The sequence below is a fragment of the Ovis aries genome, chromosome 11 (assembly GCF_016772045.2).
Source record: "Ovis aries strain OAR_USU_Benz2616 breed Rambouillet chromosome 11, ARS-UI_Ramb_v3.0, whole genome shotgun sequence".
In the NCBI taxonomy this organism is placed as follows: domain Eukaryota; kingdom Metazoa; phylum Chordata; class Mammalia; order Artiodactyla; family Bovidae; genus Ovis; species Ovis aries.
In genome coordinates this window covers 52,797,281-52,818,934 of record NC_056064.1, presented here as the reverse complement: position 1 = coordinate 52,818,934, position 21,654 = coordinate 52,797,281, and the positions used below count along the sequence as shown (strand labels likewise).

Sequence of the window (21,654 nt, the reverse complement as noted above, 5' to 3'; positions counted from 1 at the left end):
ATATAGTTTAAGTCAACTTTTCACAGCTTCCTCCACAGTTGTAACTTTCTGGGGGGTCTGACGGCATCCTATCCCCCTTTTCTCATACAGCTTCTAAACTGCTCTGGACTGACTGGGACTCACACAAAGAAGTGTCTTAAAACTGTGTCTAAAACCAGAAGAGTGAATGGAGTCTGGGGCTCTGATGGGCTTTCCGTGAGTCAAGTGCATGAGCGTCTGAGTCCAAGTCCATTGTCACCGAATGTGACGTCCCCAGCACACAATCACCCACAGGGAGACGGAAAACCAGCTGTGCTGCTGGAATGCAAGGCTTCAGCTCAGATTTTTCACAGGTTTGAACACCTGGTCAGATCTAACAAGGCCAAGTGTCCTGGGAACCCACTGACAACCCACACGTGGGTCTCCACGTCCAACCCTGCATGTGCCAAGCGGGAGACCATAGTTCCTAAAGAAGCAAAGCAGGAAACGAGAGGGTCTGAGCCAGCTGTGAGCTCAGAGTCGGCAGAGACCTGTGGCCACCAAAACAGCCAACGTGATCTTTACCACAGGTACTTGGAAGAATATCCATGCCATTCCCACCCCACAGGATGCGTGAGGATCCAAACAAAATAGTCTGGAAGTTTCAAAATCAAAATATAATTACTGAAATGTTTAGGAATTCACCTAATAGAAAATATACCCCAGAGCTTCCCTGGTAGCTCAATGGGTGGAGAATCTGCCTGCCAACGCAGGAGACACAGGTTCGATCCCTGGTCTGGGAGGGTCCCTCATGCTGCAGAGCAACTGGGCCTACGCGCCACAACTGCTGAGCATGTGCTCTAGAGCCCGGGAATCACTACCGAGCCACGTGCTACAACTACTGAAGCCCAAAGGCCTAGAGCCCGTGCTCCGCAACAAGAAAGCCACCGCAATGAGAAATCCACGCACCAGTAAGAAGCCTGTGTGCACTGAAAGGAGAGAAAAGCCCTCAGCAACGAAGACCCAGAACAGCCTGAATAAATAAATAAAACTATATAAAAAATATATATGTTTGCTAGATAAGAATGACACATTTACTAGATAAGGAGAAAACCTCAGCAAGGGAGACGCTGTCTCTTCCCAGATAGGGTTCAGAAAGACAGAGAATGGTTAAAGGATGAGGAGGGCCTCAAAGTTCAGGAGAAGGAAAAAAAATAGACAAAAACAGGTCATAGGAAGGGAAGTCCTATGGAACTAAGAATGTTTGGAGGGATGCTTGCAGGTGGTAGAAAAGTCTAGAACAATATACGCTGGTGGTTCAGAGTATTGAGCAGTTGTGTGACCCAGGGCATGTTTCTTAACCCTAGGTGCCTCAGTTTGTTCGCCTGTAAGATGGGGATGATAACAGCGACATCCATCTGGGCAGATGCTCATCACTATCAGAAACACCCACGAGCTTGGCAAGCTGTTTAGAAAAGAGGGTGGTACTTACTGTGCGTGTCTCCAGATGCCTGGACCAGACCACTGAGAACACATTACAGGGAGGCAGAAATTGGCCCAGGTGGAAAGCAGCACTTTCTACAGGGCTGTCTTGAAATCATTGGGCTGACTTGATAAGTAGTGAGACACCCATCACTGGAAACATCCAAGTCAAGCCGGGATAAAACAAACATCAGAAACATTTTAAACTCCACTTCTCTGAGTTCTAGCCTCTCAAAGCACACTTGTGACACCGCGTGTGCTGCCCGGAGTTTCCGGTTTTGCTCACTTCCCTGCCCAGTTTCCGTTTTTGCTCACTTCCCAACTGTCCCTCAGTTAAGTGACGGCTCCTAAAGCCGGCTGGGTGTTAGACCAGCTGTATCAGAATCGCCTGGCAAGGAGGTGATCGTGGACAGAGACTGTGACTATGAGTCCTGGCCGGGCCCCACCACAGGTCTCTCCTGGCGTGGTGTTTGTAAACCTGTATGTTTAACTATCTCCCTGATGCAAATTCAGGACCAGGACAGTTCTAGAAAGCTAAGATGGTCAGGCAGCCAACCTCTTAGGAGAACAAGCCTAGGTCACTGTGTCTGTTACCTTCCCAACCAGCTTCATTAAGATAGTCATAAGGCATAGACTCTTCTAAAATTAGGAGAGACACCAGGCTAGCTGCGGGGGGGGGGGGGGGGGGGTGGGTTGGGGGGGGGGGGGGGGGGGGGGGGGCTGCTTATGGCTGATCCAGCTAAATCTCTCTTGACGATGTCAGTTTTCCCTCCAACCTTAGGCCTGTGACTACCTGCCTAGGTCAGGGGTCCCCACTGCGAACAACTGTTCTTGTTGTATAATGATCTATCCCCACCCCCGAGGAACAACCACATTCATCCCCAACCCTGTCCCACTAACTTCCACTGTCCATCCTCCCCAGTCGAACTGCAGGTGCAGAGCTCCGTGGTGCAAGGACTTTCAGTTAGCCTCTGGACATGTGGCCTGGACATCCTTACTGACCCACTTCCTAGGGCCCCCTTCAGAGCCTCACCAAACCACTGGCCACAGAGAGAACACCGCCCCCACAATGGATAAGGTGCCGGACCCAAGAACCTCAGCCCTGGGTGGTCTGCATAGGGTTTCCGGGGCCCACTGACCAAAGTTGGCTGGAATCGCAGCTCCCCACCTTCGCCAGCAGCCCAGCACCCGCCCTAGCTGGTGAACTCTGGCAGCCGCTGCCACGGAAACGACAGAGCTGCTGTGCTGTGACATCAGAGCAGGGGAGAAGTCAGGGACAGTGACGGGCCGGCCAGAGAGCGAGCACGAGTCAGCACACCGGTTACAGGTCCACTGATCACGGAAGACTTGGCTTAAACAGCTGGGGTGCTGAGCGCATGCATGCGCGCTAAGTCACTTCAGTCGTGTCTGACTCGTTTGGCAACCCTATATGGAATGTGGCCCGCCAGGCTCCTCTGTCCACAGGATTCTCCAGGCAAGAATCCTGGAGTGGGTGCCACTTCCTTCTCCGGGGATCGTCCCAAACTAGGGATTGAACCCATGTCTGTCTACCTGCACTGGCAGGCGGGTTTTTGCCAACAGCGCCACCTGGGAAGCGCCCGGCAATGAGCAGAGGGATGGCAGATGGTGACCATGAAGATGCCTGTTGAGAGTGAGCTTGCGAGCTTTCGATGTTTAAAGACGGCCTGGCAGGGAGAAAACCCTTCCTGTTCCAGCTTGACAGCACGGTCACAATGGTCCTCGTCAGGGCGTCTCTCTTCTGAGCTATGGCACCTCAAGGTCAGGGCTCCCTGACAACGCTGGCCACCCCTCTTCCCACAGGGAGGGCGTCTGGTCCCACTCAGGTTGGGGACGCTTGCCCCTCCAGGATCCACTGCTGAGCCAAGCTGACTGGAGGTGGGGGGAGGGAATGCTGGCCTGGGGCCCCCACTGCACACCCAAATTAAGAAATCATACAAGCCTGACCTCACGGCTAGGACTAAGGGCACTCGTCTTGAGAAATTTAGTTTGGGGGACATGATATTGGTCCCGAGATGTCAAAGCAACCGATCTCAGGGTTTGGTTTCTTGACAGTCAACAGCAGGAACTTGGAATCTTGGAGGCAGAGCGGATCCAAGGACGAAACTCTTTTGTGTGCGGCTGAAAGGGTTCTGGAGAGGTCATCTGGTCCCTGACCTGGCACATGGTGGGAGGAATTCTGCCCCTGAACCCCTCAACCACAGCCCACCCCACCCACTCTCTGGGCCCCTCTTCCAGGCCCCCTAGATACAAAATCTTATGTCTATTTCTCCTTCCCCAGAGCATACTCAGCCCCCAGTCTCTTAGCCTCTTCTCAGCAACGTCATGGACACTCACCTTCAGCATGGGACAAGTTTGGAGTGGGGTCAGTGGGGAGGGCAGATAATATGACTAAAACCTACAGCCTGTGGGGCCTTTGATGGCATTCCAGAATGTCCCAGCACAGCCACCACTGCCATCCTCTTCCAGATGATCCTGCATTGAGGGCATTTCTCCCAAGCCCAGGCTCTCCCGACACCAGCTTAGTGATTCCGAGAACACGGTTCCCATCCTCTGGATGACCCTGCTCTGCTCAGTGGGCCCTTCTTCATGGGGCCCATTGCTGAACGTGGACCAAACCAGCTTTAAAAGTCTGGGCCCCATCCTACTGTTGCCCACAATCAAGACCCATCCTTCAGCAAACTCTGACTTTAAAAACAACACGTGTCATTCAAGTTCAACACAGAAAAATTAGAAAACCATATTGCAAAAGCAAATCTAATTCCTCCTCCTTTATCTGAACATTTTACAATTCAGTAAAAAGTCCTTGGGGACTCCAGAGTTTAAGACTCCATGCTTCTACTGCAGGGGGCGCAAGTTCTATCCCTGGTCAGGAACTAAGATCCCACATCTGCTCAGCTTGGCCAAAAAAAAAAAAAAAAAATCTGCAACCTTCGGTCCTGCAGAGCACCTGCGGCTGTGATGTATCTAACACTGAGATAAACAAGATGGAGGTGAGGATCCTTGTGATGGGATGCTAGCACACATCCTTTATGATTTTCTGCAGAAAAATTTATAGATTTAGAGTTGCTTGACCACAGGGGAGACTTCTTGTCTCCCTTTCTTTTTCTTATAGTTGACTTACAATATTGTGCTAGTTTCTGGTGTACAGAAAAGTGATTAAACTATACATACATTCTTTTTCATATTCTTTCCCATTTTGATTTATTACAGAATGTTGAATGTATCCCTGTGCTCTACAACAGGACTTTGCTTTATATTTAGTGGTTTATATAATCTATCCTTCCACCCACTTTCCCCTTTGGCATCCATGTTTGCATTCTACGTCTGTGAGTCTGTTTCTGCTTTGTAAATAAGTTCATTTGTATCATATTTTAGACTTCACATATAAATGACATCCTATGATAGTTGTCTTTCTCTTTTTGACTTGCTTCACTTAGTATGATAATCTCTAGGTCCAGCTGTGTTGCTGCAAATGGCATTATTTCATTCTTTTTTTTATGGCTGAGTAGTATCCCATTGTATAAACAAACCACATCTTTATCCTTTCATCTGTTGGACATTTAGGTTGCTTTCATGTCCTGACTATTGCAAATAGTGCTGCTCTGAACACTAGGGTGCGTGTATCTTTACAAACCAGTTTTCTCCAGATACAAGCCCAGGAATGAGATTGGTGGATCATGTGGCAACTCCACCTGTAGCTTTTTAAGGAACCTCGACAGTGTTGTCCATAGTGGCTGTACCAATTTACATTCAAGGGGAGACTTATTTTTAAAGTTGTAGACCGGCGCTGTCAAAATGTCCTTCAAACTTCTAAACTGCTCAGGTTAAGACAAAACACACCCACCTAGAGTCAGCCCTTCCAAGGACAACACGCTTCTTGGCCACGTGGAACAGAGCAATGGAAAGGCCATAGCTGTGACGTCCAACCTGTTTCCAGAGACTTGAGCCAGGTTCTGGCTCATTAGATTCCTGGCACCACGTCGACCACGAGACCCTGGGTGAGTCATCGACTGTTCCCCATCCAGACAGGGGAGGACACCTGCCTGACCTACCACCTACCTCATGAGTCCTTGCCAACAGGAAGAGACAAAGTCCTTTTGCACCAAAAGGTCATAGTTTTTATGGCGACTATTTGCTGGTCGTTTTACCCTGCTTTCCAGAATTGGCACATAAGAAATAAACACCCCCTTAAATGTGTTCCTTTGTTTCCTAGTGTTAGTCCCCCAGGCATGTCTGATTCTTTGCGGGCCCCATGGACTGTAGCCCACCAGGCTCCTCTGTCCATGGGATTCTCCAGGCAACAATACTAGAGCGGGGAGCCCATTTCCTTCTCCAGATCTTTCCAACTCAGGGATCAAACCCAGGTCTCCTGCACTGCAGACAGATTCTCTACCATCTGAGCCACTGGGGAAGCCCCCTCCTGGAGCCAGTGTGCCCGAGAGGCCAAGACGTCACAACAGAGAATCAGGGACAGGCTGTGCTCATCACTTCTCTGCTCCAATGCCTCTCTTCCCGATACCTGGTTTCCTTCTGGGCAGAGCCTAGCAGGGCCATTTCTCCCAGGGGCTTCTGAGGGTTGAAGAGTAAATGCTGGAGGGGCTGCGGAGAAAAGCCCCCAGGAGAGAACTGTGTTTGCCCTCAAAGCCGTCCTGTCACAGGGTCAACAGTCCTGAAAAGGGACTTCCCTGGGAGTGGAAAAGTCCACACAGACCTGAAATCCATGAGTGACCCTCAGTCTTTTCTCCCAGCTACACAGAACACTGTCTGTTTAATATTTATTTCTATTTGTTTATTTGGCTGCACCGGGTCTCAGTTGCAGCATTCAAACTCTTGGTTGTGATTTGCAGGATCTAGTTCCCTGACCAGGGACTGAACCCCAGTCCCTGTCCCGGGAGACTCTGTGCTCCTTGGTGGTCCAGTGGCCACCAAGGAAGTCCCTGGAGTGCTGCTGACAGCCTCCTGGACTCCAGCGCCTGGGGCACCCACTTCATTGTGTGTGTGCAAACGTGCTAGAATTGGGGCCCTGTAGGATCATTCCTACGCATCTCCATGCCTAATGCATTCCTGGCATCCCCCCCTCCTGGTCCTTGTTCTTCAGTACCTCACATGTCACGTGACCCATGTGAGATCACAGTGGTCTGGGGCGTGTCAACCAGCTCTGCACAGTGAATTCTCAACTACCCTCACATCACGTGCCTGCACTAAAAACCCATCCGGGGCCCTGAATTCTTGATCTGGACCAAAGGAAGGGCAGCAGAAGTGAGCTGAGCCAAAGAGAAAAACCAGGCTGAGTTTTCCACATTGTAAGGACAGTCAATCCTAAAGGAAACCAACCCTGAATACTCATTGGAAGGACTGATGCTGAAGCTCCAATACCTTGGCCACCTGATGCGAAGAGCCAACTCATTAGAAAAGGCCCTGATGCTGGGAAAGATTGAAGACAGGAGGAGAAGGGGATGACAGAGGATGAGATGGTTGGATGGTATCATCAACTCAATGGACATGGGTTTGAGCAAGCTCTGGGAGATGGTGAAGGACAGAGAAGCCTGGCATGCTGCAGTCCATGGGGTCGCAAAGAGTCAGACACGACTGAGCAACTGAACAACGAGGAAGAGCCAAAAAAAAAAAAAAAAAGGAGGGGGCCAGGAATGTCAGAGGAGGTTTATTTCTTTTTTTATGCACATGACTTTCTTCTTGAGGAGCTCTGAGGACAGAGGCCCACAAGGTTTCACAGAAGCATTATCCAGGATCTCAGAAATCTAGATGGAGTGGGCGGGGTTGACATTTATTGAGTCCCTCCCATGCTTTCGCACACTTTACTCATTCATCAGAAATTCACTCACCATCTGCTGTGGCCCAGCCCTGAGGAGTTTCTTTTTTCAAAAAATATTTTTTAAATTTATTTGGCTGCGCCAGGTCTTAGTCTAGACACGTGAACTCAGTTGCAGCATGTGGGATCTAGTTCCCTGACCAGGGACTGAACCTGGGCCCCCGCATTGGGAGCACACCGTCTTAGCCACTGGACCACCAGGGAAGTCCCCGAGACATTTAATTCTGCTTTTGCAGAAGAAACCGAGGCTCAGAGAGGCACAGAGGCAGGACTCAGAACTAGCTCTAGTAGGCTCCAAAGACCCAGGCTTTTCCTCTGATATCTTTTACTTCATCTTTTTTTCTCTAAAATGTCAGTCCACTTCCCCATCCTGTCCTTGGTTAACAATCAGCTGTTGAGAAAGATGGTAATGATAACCCTGTATGCAAGACAGCAAAAGAGACACAGATGTATAGAACAGTCTTTTGGACTCTGTGGGAGAGGGAGAGGGTGGGATGATTTGGGAGAATGGCATTGAAACATGTATAATATCATATCTGAAACGAACCACCAGTCCAGGTTCGATGCATGATACTGGATGCTTGGGGCTGGTGCACTGAGACGACCCAGAGATATGGTACGGGGAGGGAGGAGGGAGGGGGGTTCAGGATGGGGAACACGTGTACACCTGTGGCGGATTCATGTTGATGTATGGCAAAACCAATACAATATTGTAATTAACCTCCAATTAAAATAAATAAATTTATATTAAAAAATAAAAGAATCAGCTGTTGAAGTGCCTCCTAACTAGAGACTTTGACTGTCATCAGTGAGTCAAAGCAAAGCCTGGTGCAGAGCCTGAGGGCTGAGCCGAGTCGGTGAAGATGACCTGACCCTACAGGGTCTCCAGGAAGCCCAACCAAGACCTCCAGACCACAGATGAGAAAGGGCCAAGTGAAGACTCATCCCAAACCAGGCTCCGTCCCCGGGAACTCTCCACCCTAGAACGTCGCACAGCAGAAGGCTTACGGCCTTGAAACTCATCTCTCCCTCTCTCGGGTTCACAGGTTCAAGATTCACTGCATCTTCAGGGTCAGTTCAGAGAATGATACCCCAAGGCATCAGTCTTTCTGGAAAGCAAGGAGCAGGCCACTAGGTGAGAGGTGAGTCGACCCCAGGAAGTTCACACCCAGGGATGAGGGAAAGTTTTCATAAAGGGCAAGATGGTAATTCACGTAGCTCTGTTGCAACCACTCAAGGCTACCATTTTTACAGCCCGTAAGCAGCTGCAGACTTTGTATTAGGAATGGGTATGGGTGCATTCCAGTAAAACCGTATTTACCATAACAGGGGATCAGAGGTGGGTGGAGGGTAGTGGGGGCACTGTTTGCCAAGCCCTGAAAGGCTACCTCCTATGCGTCCTGTTGCAGGGCATGGCCTTGCTGCTGCAGCACCAGGTGGAAACATACTACCTGAGTCTCATCGGAAATATCAGACTGAACCCAGCACAGGGGTCCTTGGGATGCTAAAATCAGATAGTGGTGACGGCTGCACAGCTCTGCGACTGCATTAAAAAAAACCCACTGAGTTGTCCTTTATTTAATTTATAATTTAATTAATTAACTTATAAAGGAGAACTGAAATTTATTTATTTTGGCCATGTCGCACGGCATACCAGGATCTCAGTTCCCCCGAGCAGGGATCGAACCCCTGTGCCGCCCTACGGTGCAAACGCAGAGTCTTAACCACTGGAGCGCCAGGGAAGCCCCTCCCTGAATTGCCCGCTTTAGACGGGTGAATGGTAGAATCATAGCTCAACAAAGCAGAGGAAAAGCATACGTCTCTGAGGCAGAAAAATGGTAACAGTTCTTTTCAAGAAGCAATAAACCCTTCCCGAATCTGCTTCTCAGAGGAACAAGGCAAAGGGAGGCAGCCCTGGATGTGATCCGCACCCTCTAGGTTCAAGGCTCTCACGGCCTCGCTTGTAGCCTTCTCTTCCGCCTCTCCAATCCTGAAGATACCCCGACCCCAATCTCCTTGTTGCCTTTTCACTTTAAAATAATTATACAACTAACACACGTTAATCACAGAAAATTTAGAAAATACAGATAAGCAAAACGAAATAAAAACTACCCTTGATCTCACCCACTGCCTAGAATTTTGACAGACATCCTGCTAAACTTTTCTCTACATGTGTATGTATAAGCATAATTAAAAAAAAAAAAAACAGACTAGAGATAAATACAGAATCAGTAAACTACATTTAAAAAAGCCAGGGAATTTTCACCATAAAGCCCAGGACAGTGGTTATCTAAGGAAAAGGAGGTCCTCTTTTCCTTAGGGACCAGGAGGAATTAAGAGTTTTTAGGGTTGGCAGGGTCTTGTTTTTTTTACCTGAGTATCTGCTTGAGAACTTTGTTAACAGTGTACAGTTATGCACTGTGCATTTAAAAATTATATTAGGCAGGGTTTGAAACACGAAAGCATACAGATGTAACAGGGCTTTTAAATTTAATGCACTCTGAACATTTTTCTAGGTCATAAACATGAATCTATAATACTGTTTAAAATGACTGCTTAATATTCTGCTGTCAGGATAGAGCTTAATTTAATTTAGCTCATCTCCAATTGATGGGGAAATCTCCCGAACAAGGTCAGCTCTCCAGAGTTCTCTTTCATGGTCCTCCATCCTTCATCCTCTGCAGAGACTGCCCCCTCCGAGCCTCGGTGGACCGAAATGGTCGCCTTCAGCTTCCCCTGTATGCCTTCTCGCATTTTAAAACCCTGCCTTCTTACTCTGCTATTTGATAGTCATATAACCCAAGCAAATGAATCAGCTGGTGCCTCAATCTGATCATCTGTAAAATAGGGATAATTATAAATTAGATGAATTAACAGCAAAAATGTGTGAAACACGGTTCCAAGCACTTAGCACCGATGGTGACAGCTGCTGTTACCGTTTGTCATAGTCACTCTTCCCTCGCAGACCTAGCGCAGTTTCCCTCTCAGTTTCCTGGCCGCCCTCCTGGAGGCACCAGAGCCCAGCTTGTGCGTCTCTGCACCCCCCACACCTGTATGGGAGCCACACCAGCTCTCGGGGTGGGGTGAGGATTACGCACCCAGCACAGCATCAAGCACAAAAGGAGTCAATATCCCCCCAACCCCAACAGTCTCCATGGGCACCGTCCCAGGCACTGCACTTCTGCCCTAGGAGGTTGGATCATCGCTTCTTGGAAAATGGAGAAACCGAGGCAGAGGGCACCTGCCCAAGTCTCACCCCTGGACTGAGGCGTGGGCTGCAGGGCAACCATCCTGACCATGCTGCTCCGAACCTACGTGCCCCCACCCCTTTCTCTGCCTCTTCCCTCCAAGGCCCCTCACTCATTCCCATGATCCGCTGGAGCTACAGCTGGAGACCCCCCTGTCTCTCTTTCCCAGCAGAACTCAGCAGGGAACGCGCACCCCCGCTGACCACCTGACCACATTAGGGGATGCCTGGCCCCAGCCCTGAGGTCAGACCCCAGAGGCGGCCCCCAGCCACCCCGCCCTGCCCTTCCAGCTATCACCCTCCCTCCTTCCTGAGTTCCTCCCCCGTCAGGTACCTGCTCTGCTCACTTGGGTGACTACAAGCCCCTTAACCCGGCTCTCCTGCCTGCAGCTTCCTTCTTCCTCCCCTGCCATGTCTAACAGCTCTCAGGGGGACAGCAAAGACCCTCACCCTGGTCCCCACTGCTGGGGCTCAAGGCTGCCCACCCTTTGGTTCCAGAGCCCCTACTCCCCCCACAGGCCATAAGAATGCCTTCTAAGGCAGTGGCTAACCTTTTAGAGGTCACATATCCCTTTGAGAACCTGGTGGAAGCCACAAACACGGGCACGCACACACTCAGCTGAGCTGATTGCTTCAGGGCTCAAGGCTGTCCTGCCAGCCCATCTCTGGACACACATCCACACCCCCTGGGTTCAAAGGATGAAAAGAATCAGTCGTGTCCAACTCTGCGACCCATGGACTGTAGCCTGCCAAGCTCCTCTGTCCATGGGATTTTCCAGACAAGAATACTGGAGCGGGTTGCCATTTCCTCCTCCAAGGAATCTTCCCAACCTAGGGATCGAATCCAAGTCTCATGAGCTTCCTGCATTGCAGGCGGATTCTTTACCACACTGCACCATCCGGGAAGCTCCCTGCCCCCTGGGTTAGGACCCTTCTTTAGAGGTAACATCTCAATTTGATTTTAAACTTTAAAAAAATTTTTTATTATATTTTAAAATGGCTGATCTGCTGGCCATGTGGGAAATTAGTTCCCCAACCAGGGTTCAAACTCATGCAATGGAAACTAGGAGTCTTAACTACTGGACCACCAGGAAAGCCCCTCAATTTGATTTTTACAGCAAACCCTCACCCAGTCCACCCTGCTGGGGCCTCCAGAAGCTTAACACAGGAGGCTAACTGCACACAGCTGACCCCAATTTTATCAGCTACAAAATGGGATTCCCCTGGGTCTGTATCACTTTTCCACTGGAGCTGCACATCCATGCAGTGGATGGCGGCACCGAAGGCTCCAAGATGCCAGCCAGACCAGGTCTCAGGGGCCCGGGACTGTGGGCCTGGGCTGGGGGAAGCCAGCTTCATTCCTGCCCTTTCGGAGATGCTGGTGCCCCTGACCATCCCTCAGGCTAGAAGTCCTCCCCAGCCTCACTCCCCTTGACTGCCTTTCCTCCCAGCATTCCAGGGCATCTCACATACCCCTCCTGCACCCTGACACCCTGTGGTCTTACGGTCTACGGGCCCTGTAGCAGCCAAACAGAAACCTAGCCAATCACTCTCAAAGTCTACCTGTTCATTTTAAAACTGGGCACAAGTGCTGCTGTCAGTCCGTATGCTAAGTATCTATAAGGTTCTCTTCTCAAATCCAAGTTGCCTTGGTTACCCACTTTGGAGATGACTGCTCTGTGCAAACTTTGGTGGGCATCAGAATCACCTGTGAGATGCCAGTGGCCACGCCCTGGGTCCGGAGGGTTCCATGTGTGTCTGTGTGTGCACTCAGTCATGTCTGACTCTTTGTGACCCGATGGACTGTAGCCTGCCGGGTTCCTCTGTCTATGGAACTTTCCAGGCAAGAATACTGGAGTGAGTTGCCATTTCCTTCTCTAAGGGATCTATCTGACCCAGGGATGGAACCCGTGTCTCCAGCACTGGCAGCCGGATTCTCTACCACTGAGCCACCTGGAAAGCCCCAATATGGGACGCTAATTCAGACATCTGCCTTTTGGCAAAATCCCTGAGCAATGCCCACTGTCGCCACAGGGGCACAACCTCAATGCCTCTCCTCGGGTCCTTCCAGATGGAATGCAAACTCCACGTGATGAACCGGATGTCTAGTCTCATTCGTCCTTTTGGGCCATGCTGTCCAAGAGCCTGCTATGTACCCAGACTCTCACCTTTCCCAAGTAGCCTGTTTACTTTGGCACCATGAAATGGCACTTAACCATGCCTAGTCCACAGAGAAGGCAATGGCACCCCACTCCAGTACGCTTGCCTGGAAGATCCCATGGACAGAGGAGCCTGGTGGGCTGCAGTCCATGAGGTTGCTAAGTTGGACACGAGTGAGCGACTCCACTTTCACTTTTCACTTTCATGCACTGGAGAAGGAAATGGCAACCCACTCCAGTGTTCTTGCCTGGAGAATCCCAGGAACGGGGGAGCCTAGTGGGAGGCCCTCTGTGGGGCTGCACAGAATCGGACATGACTGAAGCGACTTAGCAGCAGCATGCCTAGTCCATGTTCCCCTAGCTCCATCCTCCAATTTAGGGTTCTTTATGCTTCCAACCTTGACTTCCTAAGTCTGCCCTCTTTTCAGAAAGCCCATCCTAGCCACAAGACCACTTGCTCTTGGCTCCGGGGGTGTGTGTGTATACGCAGGGTGGAGGCATGTCCAGGACAGGGGAGAAGAATCAGTGGCATTTACACTCCCACCCCAGGTCTGCCTTCTCTTTATCTCCTTTCTTGTATTTTTCTTTTTTTTGCTTTATTGAGATATAACTGACATATAGCACTGTATAAATTGAAGGTGTACAGCATACATAATCATTTGACTTACATATATCATGAAATGATTACCACGAAATATTACATTAACACCCATCATATAAATACACAATAAAAGAAAACCAATTTTTTTTTCCTTGTGATGAGAACTCTTAGGATTTGCCCTCATAACAACTTTCTTATCTATCAGCCAGCTGTCTTAACTACAGGCAACACATTGTACGTTAAATCCTTAGTACTTATTTTTTATTTTTTAAACTTTTTATTTTACACTGGTGTATAGTTGATTACGGAGAAGGCAATGGCACCCCACTCCAGTCCTCTTGCCTGGAAAATCCCATGGATGGAGGAGCCTGGTGGGCTGCAGTCCATGGGGTCGGGAAGAGTCAGACACAACTGAGCAATATGTCACTTTCACTTTTCATTTTCATGCCTTGGAGAAGGCAATGGCAACCCACTCCAGTGTTCTTGCCTGGAGAATCCCAGGGACGGGGGAGCCTGGTGGGCTGCCATCCATGGGGTCGCACAGAGTCGGACACGACTGAAGTGACTTAGCAGCAGCAGCAGCAGCAGCATAGTTGATTAACAATGCTGTGATGGTTTCAGGTGTATAGCAAAGTGGTTCAGTTAATATACACACTTTTTCTTTTTCCTGCCTTTTTTTTTTTTTTTTTTGCCCATCCGCTAGACTGCCCTGGGGTCCTCCAAGCATATCTCTTAGCTGTTTTGGGAGCCAAGGGCTTCATCTGCTCCCACAGCCCCTTGGGCACTGGATCAGTGGCTCTGCCTCAGGATGAGGATGGCTGCATGCCCCCACCCGAGCCTGGGAGTCAACTACACCCGCGCATATGGGATGCCCTTGGCAACTCAGCAGAGATGCAAAGAGAAATAGCGGGATCCCAGCCCATCTGCAGCTCAAGGACTAGCATCCAAGACCACTGACTGCAGAGGACACGGCAGTCCCCAAGCTGCAAGCTGGCACCACGCCCTCAGATCAGAGAGGGAAGAATACGTACGGTAGGAGAGCACCCTCCCAGCCACATGCCACACCCACAGCACAGCCTCTAAGCCCTGCACACATCTCTTCCCACTTCCCAACCCAGGTTCTAGTCAACCCCCTGGAGAATACATCCATCCAGGGACACTGTCCAGGACCAGGAACTCAAGTGCCCCACCCCTGCCACAGTACCCTCCTCCTCCCATCAGAACCTGGACTCTCTCTTAGGAACCCCAAATGCTTTTCATCTTGTGACCCAGTTACTCTTTTCATTATTTGCCCGAAGCACATGGAGTCTGGTTTACTTTAAACCATCCCCTGGCAGTTGGCTGGGGTGGGGGGTTCTACAGGGCTTCGGTCCCCCTTGACCCACACAGTCTTACACCCACTTCCACCCTGCCTGGAGCCAGAGTCCTGGTATTCCTTCCCAAGGGCAGGGAAAATGCCTTGCATCTCCCTGCCATCCCCTGGGGAGGAGTGGGTCACTCCATAACTGCTTGTTGAAACGAAAGCAAGCCCAATAGGCTAACTGGGATTACAAAACACAGCTGACTGTACACTTTGCAAACGGACTTGCCAACAGTGTCTTTAAAGACACCCACCCACACCCCCACGGCACCCAAGGCCTCACTCTGCTCACAGGAAGCTCTGCCTTGCTTTCTCCCAGCACGTTTCTGGAGAGGGCACTGCCCTTTCTGAGTGCCTGCTGTGTATTGCCCCAAGAGCCCACTATCTGGAACCCATCAGCGTGTGCCCCAGGCCAGCCCATTTGCCCTGGCAACCAGCATGTGGCCTTGGCTGCGGGCCCTGCCCCACTTGGTGTTAGAGACCATTGGAGGGTCTGCAGAAAGCAGTGACTGGAGATGGAAGCGTTCTAAGAAAGATGGACTGGAGGTGCTTTTCTGGAAGACAGTGGCCCTGGGCACCACTACCCAGGTCAGGGTGGGTGCGGACTGGTGGAGATTTTACCGTCTGGATCCAGGGAGCTCCTGGATTTACCTGTGACTCCAGAAACCAGCCGGAGCAGCCCAGGTCTGCCAAGTCACTCAGCTGGCTTAAGGAACCCCAAACTCCTTCACAGTGGCATTGCCCAAAGAGCAAGCCCAATGCTGGCTTCCAGCCAGATTCCTGGATCCATGCGTGCCTGCAGGAGATGGCGAAGGACTCATCCATTAGATAAGACAGGGCCAGGCCAGTGGCACTTTGGAGCAGGGCTCTGAGACCCAAAAGGCTTCTGGCTTATTCCCACTTTCCTGGAAAGGTCAGGGAGCAGGGCCGTCCAGGAAGAGCCCCAGTCACCCCTTCCCACCCCTTCCTCCTCAATCGCATAACTTCATAACAAACTTTCTGCCAACCCCAGTTCCAATCCCACAGGCTGCAAGAGCTAAGGAGAGGCCATCCCCCACCCTTCCCCCAGTAATCTCTACACAGGCAGACAGAAACATAACTGTTTCTTAAGCCAGCTGCCTCTTGCCGACCCCAAGCCTTTTATTAAGCCTGTGTCCAGCCAACAATGAAAGGAGCTGGCATGCTGCATTAAAGATCAGTCTTTAGGGAACCCCAGTGTGCAACAGGCCATCACCCTTCCCGGATCCCTGGCCCACTTCCCTGGTGGCAGTCACCTGTAGAGCTTGACAACTACAAAAGCCAAGATCTGAGCCAGATTTTGTGTCTGCAAAGAGCTCCAGACCCAGGCAATTCTGCTGTCAGTCAGAGCAGGGAATCATCATCAAGGACGTCACGGACTTGTACCATGTAAAGTGGAGGTGGAAAGGCTATCACTTTGCAAGGTTTCCTCCACAGCCACCCAGGTCTGCCACCCTAGGCTGTCTCTGCGACATGTCCCCAGTTGAGTGAGCACAGAAGGGCTGCCTGTGCAACAGGACTGGGCAGCATTCCCCCCAAATTCGCGTCCACCCAGAAGCTGTGAATGTGACCTTATTTGGAAATCAGAGTCTTCGCAGATGTGATCAAATGAAGATGAGGTCAGTGGACTAGGGTGGGCCCTGAATCCAATGACTGGTATCCAAGTAAAAGGGGAGGACACACACACACAGAGAAGGCGGCCACCTGAAATCAGAGCAGAGATGGGAGTAATGCGTCTACAAACCAAGGGACACCCAAGACTGCTTGGAGCTACAAGGAGAGGGGCCTGGCACAGATTTTCCCTCCGGGCTTTCAGAAGGAACCTGCGCTGCCAACAGCTTCATTTTGGACTTAAGGCCCCTAAGCTGTGAGAGATCAATCTCTGCTGTCTTAAGCCCCCCATTTGTGGTCACTTGTTACAGTAATCATGGGGACCAAAAACTCTGGGCTCTGCAGCAGGACCCTGGCATCAGCACACCCTGTGGAACCTCTGGGCTGGGCTGAGGTGAAAAGTTTTGGCTCTACGATGACTTTGATACAATGACTGAGACACAAATGCCAGGAGATGCAGGTGGAAGAGAGGGCAACCTACAAAGCAAGGAGCCTTGAGGCATATGGACACTCCTGGACCCTGACCTTTGCTGTCCTTAATCCAAATCTAAAGCAGAAAACAGCCCCAGCGCTGCCTCAGCTGATGCTGGGCAAGGATGGGAGTCGCTGGCTGGACATCCTCTCTGTGCAGCCGAGGAGTGTGAGATGGTCCCAAGCCCAAGCCCTTCCTGCTCCTAGAATCTTCTAATTCATGGATTCTTTCCGGCCCTGGGCCTGATCCTGCCCCAGAAACACAGCTTCTCTTTCTGCAAGGGGCCTGGACAGGTCTGGACTCCCAGGGGACACCCCTTGGAGGGCCGATCCTGGCTCCCACACTGGGACGAGCCTCTCCTCCCCATGCCAATCTTCCTGAGCAGCGAAGCCAAGTTGGAGAGCTTCCCGCGGTCGGGGTGCTGTAGGGAGCCACTCTGGGAGCGCACGCTGGGTCCCAAGTGCAGGTTGGCCTGAGCTATGTGACTCACACAGGTAGGATCACCTGAAGACTTCCTGGAGCTGGCGGTGGTGGCAGCTCCAAGGGCCAATTGGGCTGTGGCCAGAAGTCGTGGGGAGATCAGAACGGTATGGTTCAGAACGGGAGAAACCCAGAGATCCCAGCTTTGAGCCTGCATAGGTGAGGGCAGCCCAGCCTCCCTACCCCTGGCAACAGGCTGCGGGGCTGGCTGAGACTTAGAAGCAGAAAATAAACCTGTGCGGAAGTGAGAGGGAGCCACAGAGACCCACCTGCTGTACATCTGTCGTCTTGGTGAAACCTGTCCCAGGAAAACCAGGGCAGTGGAGGCCTGCAAGTGAGAACTAGATGGAAACCTCCAAGGTCAGCTGGTTCTCCCCATTCTGCGGTGCTCTCTCCCCACTCTGCCTCCTGCCCCTATGTGGCTCAGAATAACTGGGCTCTCTTTTCCTTGCCAGCTCCTGTATTTGGGGGACAAGGAATCTGGAGGGGAAAGGATATGTGCTGAGGAGTCTAGGCAGCCAGACAACCCTACCTGCCATTTCCAGTCACCAAAGCTTGTGTGGATGTCCAGAAAAAGCGGTCCCCACTCAAGGACCGTCCTGCCTGTCCCTGCAGAGCTGTGCCTCCTGGGCAGAGCCGGGGAGGAGCTGGCCCTGGGGCTCGGCCCATCTTTCAGATTGCCCCACTGAGCCCGTGGGGAACCTGCCCAAGGGAGGGACGCTTCCATCCAGCCCCAGCCGGATCTGGTGAACCCCACATGGGGCTGCTGGCAGAGGCCCAGGCGGAGTAGCTCTTCCCCACCCAGCTCCAAGCCCAGAGGAGCCCAAGTCCCATCTCATCTGTGAAAGTTTCTTCCTGGGGTCCCCCGTCCTTCAACCCACCGAGGTCAAGAGGGCCCCTACTCCCGCGCTGTGGCCCCCACTCTCCCCGCCCCCCCTCGCTGGCATCCCGGGGCCCTCCGCCTGCCAAAATCCAATCCGCTCCCTGGCTCCCTTTCTGGGGCTGGAAATGCAGCGGAATTTCGGTGGAATTTTGAGGTTGAGAAGCATCTCGGCAGAGAGGAAAAGAAAGGGAGAGAAGGAATGGGGAAAAAGAAAGTACGATTTTGGTGTCAACTTGCAGGATTCTAGAAAGCACCAAGGCCCCCGGGAGGCGGGCGCTGGGTCCCTCTGCAGGATGCGGACGGGCGGGGCGCTGGCGAAACCTCGAGGTCCCGCGCACCCCGCGGGGGCGGTGGGCGCCCGGCCGGGGCGGGGTCGCCGTCCTTACCTATGTCTGCATTGCAAAACGCCTGTTGCGGGTGCACCGGGGAGCAGCTGCAGGCGTCGGCCCGGGGGAGCAACGTCCCCAGCAGCAGGAGGCAGAACGCGAGCGGCAGGCTGCGGGCCGCGGCGCCCATGGCGGGCGGAGGGGCGGGGGTCGCGGACTCGGGCTAGCCGCCGCCGCCTGGGCTCGGGGCGCTCCCCTCTCGCCGGCCGGGGCCCCGCTGGTCTGGACGGCACTCCGCGGGCGCGCTCTCCTCTCCGGCCCTCACTCGCCGCACAAACTTTCTTGGCTCTAGGTTGCGGGGTGCAGCGAAGGGGGCGCGGGGCGCGGCTGACGGCGCGGAGGCGAGAGCTGGCTGGGGGGCGGCGAGCGAGCGAGCGCGCGCGCCGCGGACCTGGTCCCGGGTGCTCCACTGCCTTCTATGGTTGTGTGCGCTGCGGGTGCGGGCCGAGCCGGCCTTTTATTGCGCTTCGAGGCGGTTTGGCTCCGCCCCCCGGTGGCGGGCGGCCAATGCCGGCTCCGGGAGCTCTCGGCCGCCTCCCTCCCCGCGCGCCTCCCGCGCCTCCCGGCCCTCCCCCAAGTCCGGCTTTTGTTGTGCCCAGCCTGGCACGGCCCGGGCCCCCAGCTGCGCACCTGGCTTCCCACCGCTCGGAGCCGCACCCCCGCAGCCTCCCAGATCGCCAGAGGTTGGTGGGGGGAGGACACTGCAGGCAGACAGCGCCCAGTGGACCCTGACTCAGCACTTGGGACTCGCAGTCCACCTCTCCAGGGCACCAGGCGACCCACCCATCACCGCTTCCCCTCCAGCTTGGCGCGGGAGCCGTACGCTGCCTGATTCCCTTCCACCCCTGGGATCCCTGAGATCCTAGCCAGGGATTGAGGGAAAGGATGTGCCACTTTGGAGCACGGATCGAATCGTTCTCTGCCGCCCCTCTCCCTGCACCCTGCTGGGTGGACTCCTGAAACTTACTGAGAACACCTTTTTCAATTAGAGGCCTTAGAATTTTAAGTGCGCTTGGCCAGTAGAGTTAGGGGGCGCGGGGTGGTGGTGGGCGGAGGGGGGCGGGGAGCGGGGAGAAGTGGGTTCTATGAACAGCACAGGATTTCATATAAACCGGCTGTCATTTTGACCAGCCGGCAAGAGTGAGGAGCCAGCCCAGAAGAAAAAAGGGTTGGTGAAGGTGTTTTCTGGGCTCTCCTTCCTTAGCCCACAAATGTGGAAGCTGAAATACTTTATCCAAAACAGTTCTGTGTTCCAGGAAAGGCAGAGGGTCTTAGAGGCATGGATGGCGTGGAAAATGTGACACCCCCTCCATCTCTGTCTCTGAGCCCCCTCTGTGGTGGGCACTGTTACACGTAGGGCCTCATTCTTGCCATCTAGCCCAGGAGTTGTAAACTGAGAAAATGACACAAACAATCATTGTCCCCTCCACTATGTAATGCTGACTTGGGATATGAAACGGGAAAATACTGAAAGAAATTTTAAAAATGGCTGCCTTCTGTTTATGCATGGTTTTGAACCAGTAAATGGGCACCCCCAGAGTAAATTGATTGGTGATTCGTTCCCTGCGGACTGAAAACCAAGAGGAGAATAGCAGGATAATTAAGAGAGGAGGCTGGGCTCTGCCCAGTCATTCTCATTCTGGAGGTCAGGAGATCTCCCAACCACACAGGCACAGAAAGGCTTGTTGGAGGTCAAAGGGGAGTGATGCTAACCTAATGCCAGGCTACCCATAGGTTTTTCTGGTAGAATCCATCTTGGCTAAGAGATGCATGCGCCCATATAGAAGGATTCTGAGACACGCCAAACGTAGACTGTGAAGCAGACAAATCAAAATGATCGGCCAAAGGAAACCAGAAAGAAACGCCCCATTTAAGTGATCTAAATTGCCACAAGGGTGCAACTCAGGGACTTTCCCTGAGTCTGCCCATGTCTCTATCTGCACGTACTGTACTCTTTTTCCTTATAATAAATCCTTTGAGTCACTACTCTCTGTCTTTGTGGGGATTCTTTTCTGCAAAGCTGAAGCGCCAGAGCCTTGTCATTGACCACTGGTCTAGTGGCTAGAACTTGGTGCTTTGACTGCTGTGACTTGGCCCCAATCTCTGGCTGGGAACCCAAGCCCCACTTCAAGCCATTGCAGCCTGTGGCGACCCCGGATCACCTGGAAACAGACAACTTAGAGAAAAGTTAAACTGGTAGAATCTGGACAATTCCAAAGTCAGTGCTTCAGCTTCTGTTTCTGTAAAATAAAGTGTCATTCGTGAAATGATGTTTGATGCTAACTTGGTGAGTACAGTTAATGCAGAAAATTATGACAAGTTGGTTGTCTGTAGCCTTTTCTTACTTTGTTATTGCAGGTAGAACAAAATGCTGTTGAACTTTACAGAAGCTAAAATCCATTTGTCAGTTTATGAAAGAAATAGATAACCTAGGGGCTTTCAGCCTTTTAGGCAAGGTAGACACATAGATGATCAAGTACACAGAGGATGAGAAGTACGTTACAGGCAGATTGATGGTGGTGCAGGAGGGGATTGGGGTCCACACTGGGCACAAGGCAGGAAAGGAGTTGCCTGGCTGGCCTTCCTTCCATTGCATCAGGAGTGCTTTCTTAAACATCGACAGTGGACACTGTTCAAAGAGTAGGATGGTCAGGCCTCCACGGAACAGACAACGATCCCTGGACCCAGTGAGACTCCTGAGCTGGCGGAAGAGGAAAGAAATGAAGGGAGAGGAGCCACGGAGGAGACTTTTGAGGGTCTGGGAGGGGATCTCATCTTCTTCTGAGGTCAGAGCTTCTAGAGTAGAGGGGAAAAGCCATCCCCTCTGAAAGGATGCTCTCTGTGGTGGGATGGGCAGGAGTGGGGGCAAAGGGTCTACCTTGTGGCTCAGAGATGCTGCAGCCCAGCTGCCTCAGTGGCCTTGCCAAGCCTCTGCCTTCCCGTCTACAACATAGGGATAAAAGCCCCTTCCTAATATGTGAACCATGAGCTTCCAGATGTTCAAGCTGGTTTTAGAAAAGGTAGAGGAACCAGAGATCAAATTGCCAACATCTGCTGGATCATGGAAAAGCAAGAGAGTTCCAGAAAACCATCTATTTCTGCTTTATTGACTGTCCCAAAACCTTTGACTGTGTGGATCACAATAA

General features: G+C 52.0%; 2 protein-coding genes across 4 annotated transcripts in view; both read right to left on the bottom strand.

The window, feature by feature from the left end:
• CEP295NL (CEP295 N-terminal like) overlaps positions 1–18,702 on the bottom strand; it is a 37,368-nt gene extending 18,666 nt beyond the window's left edge. Inside the window, exons 1-4 of the mRNA XM_060395829.1 lie at positions 18,509–18,702; positions 16,248–17,567; positions 15,310–15,454; positions 1,451–1,593 (exon numbers count right to left, since the gene is read on the bottom strand). The gene's annotated coding sequence lies outside the window, so the exon portion shown is untranslated. The remainder of the gene's footprint in view (positions 1–1,450; positions 1,594–15,309; positions 15,455–16,247; positions 17,568–18,508) is intronic.
• Positions 1–21,654, bottom strand: part of TIMP2 (TIMP metallopeptidase inhibitor 2) — an 86,520-nt gene that overhangs the window by 35,525 nt on the left and 29,341 nt on the right. The window contains exons 1-2 of one of the 3 annotated variants that reach the window (XM_060394676.1): positions 18,509–18,702; positions 1,451–17,567 (exon numbers count right to left, since the gene is read on the bottom strand). The exons of 1 other annotated variant lie outside the window; for it this stretch is intronic. In XM_060394676.1, coding sequence (XP_060250659.1) covers position 1,451 — 1 coding nt within the window. In that variant the 5' untranslated portion in view covers positions 1,452–17,567; positions 18,509–18,702. Of the gene's footprint in view, positions 1–1,450; positions 17,568–18,508; positions 18,703–21,654 lie in introns of those variants that run through there. One more of the 3 variants, NM_001166186.1, reaches the window with a different exon arrangement.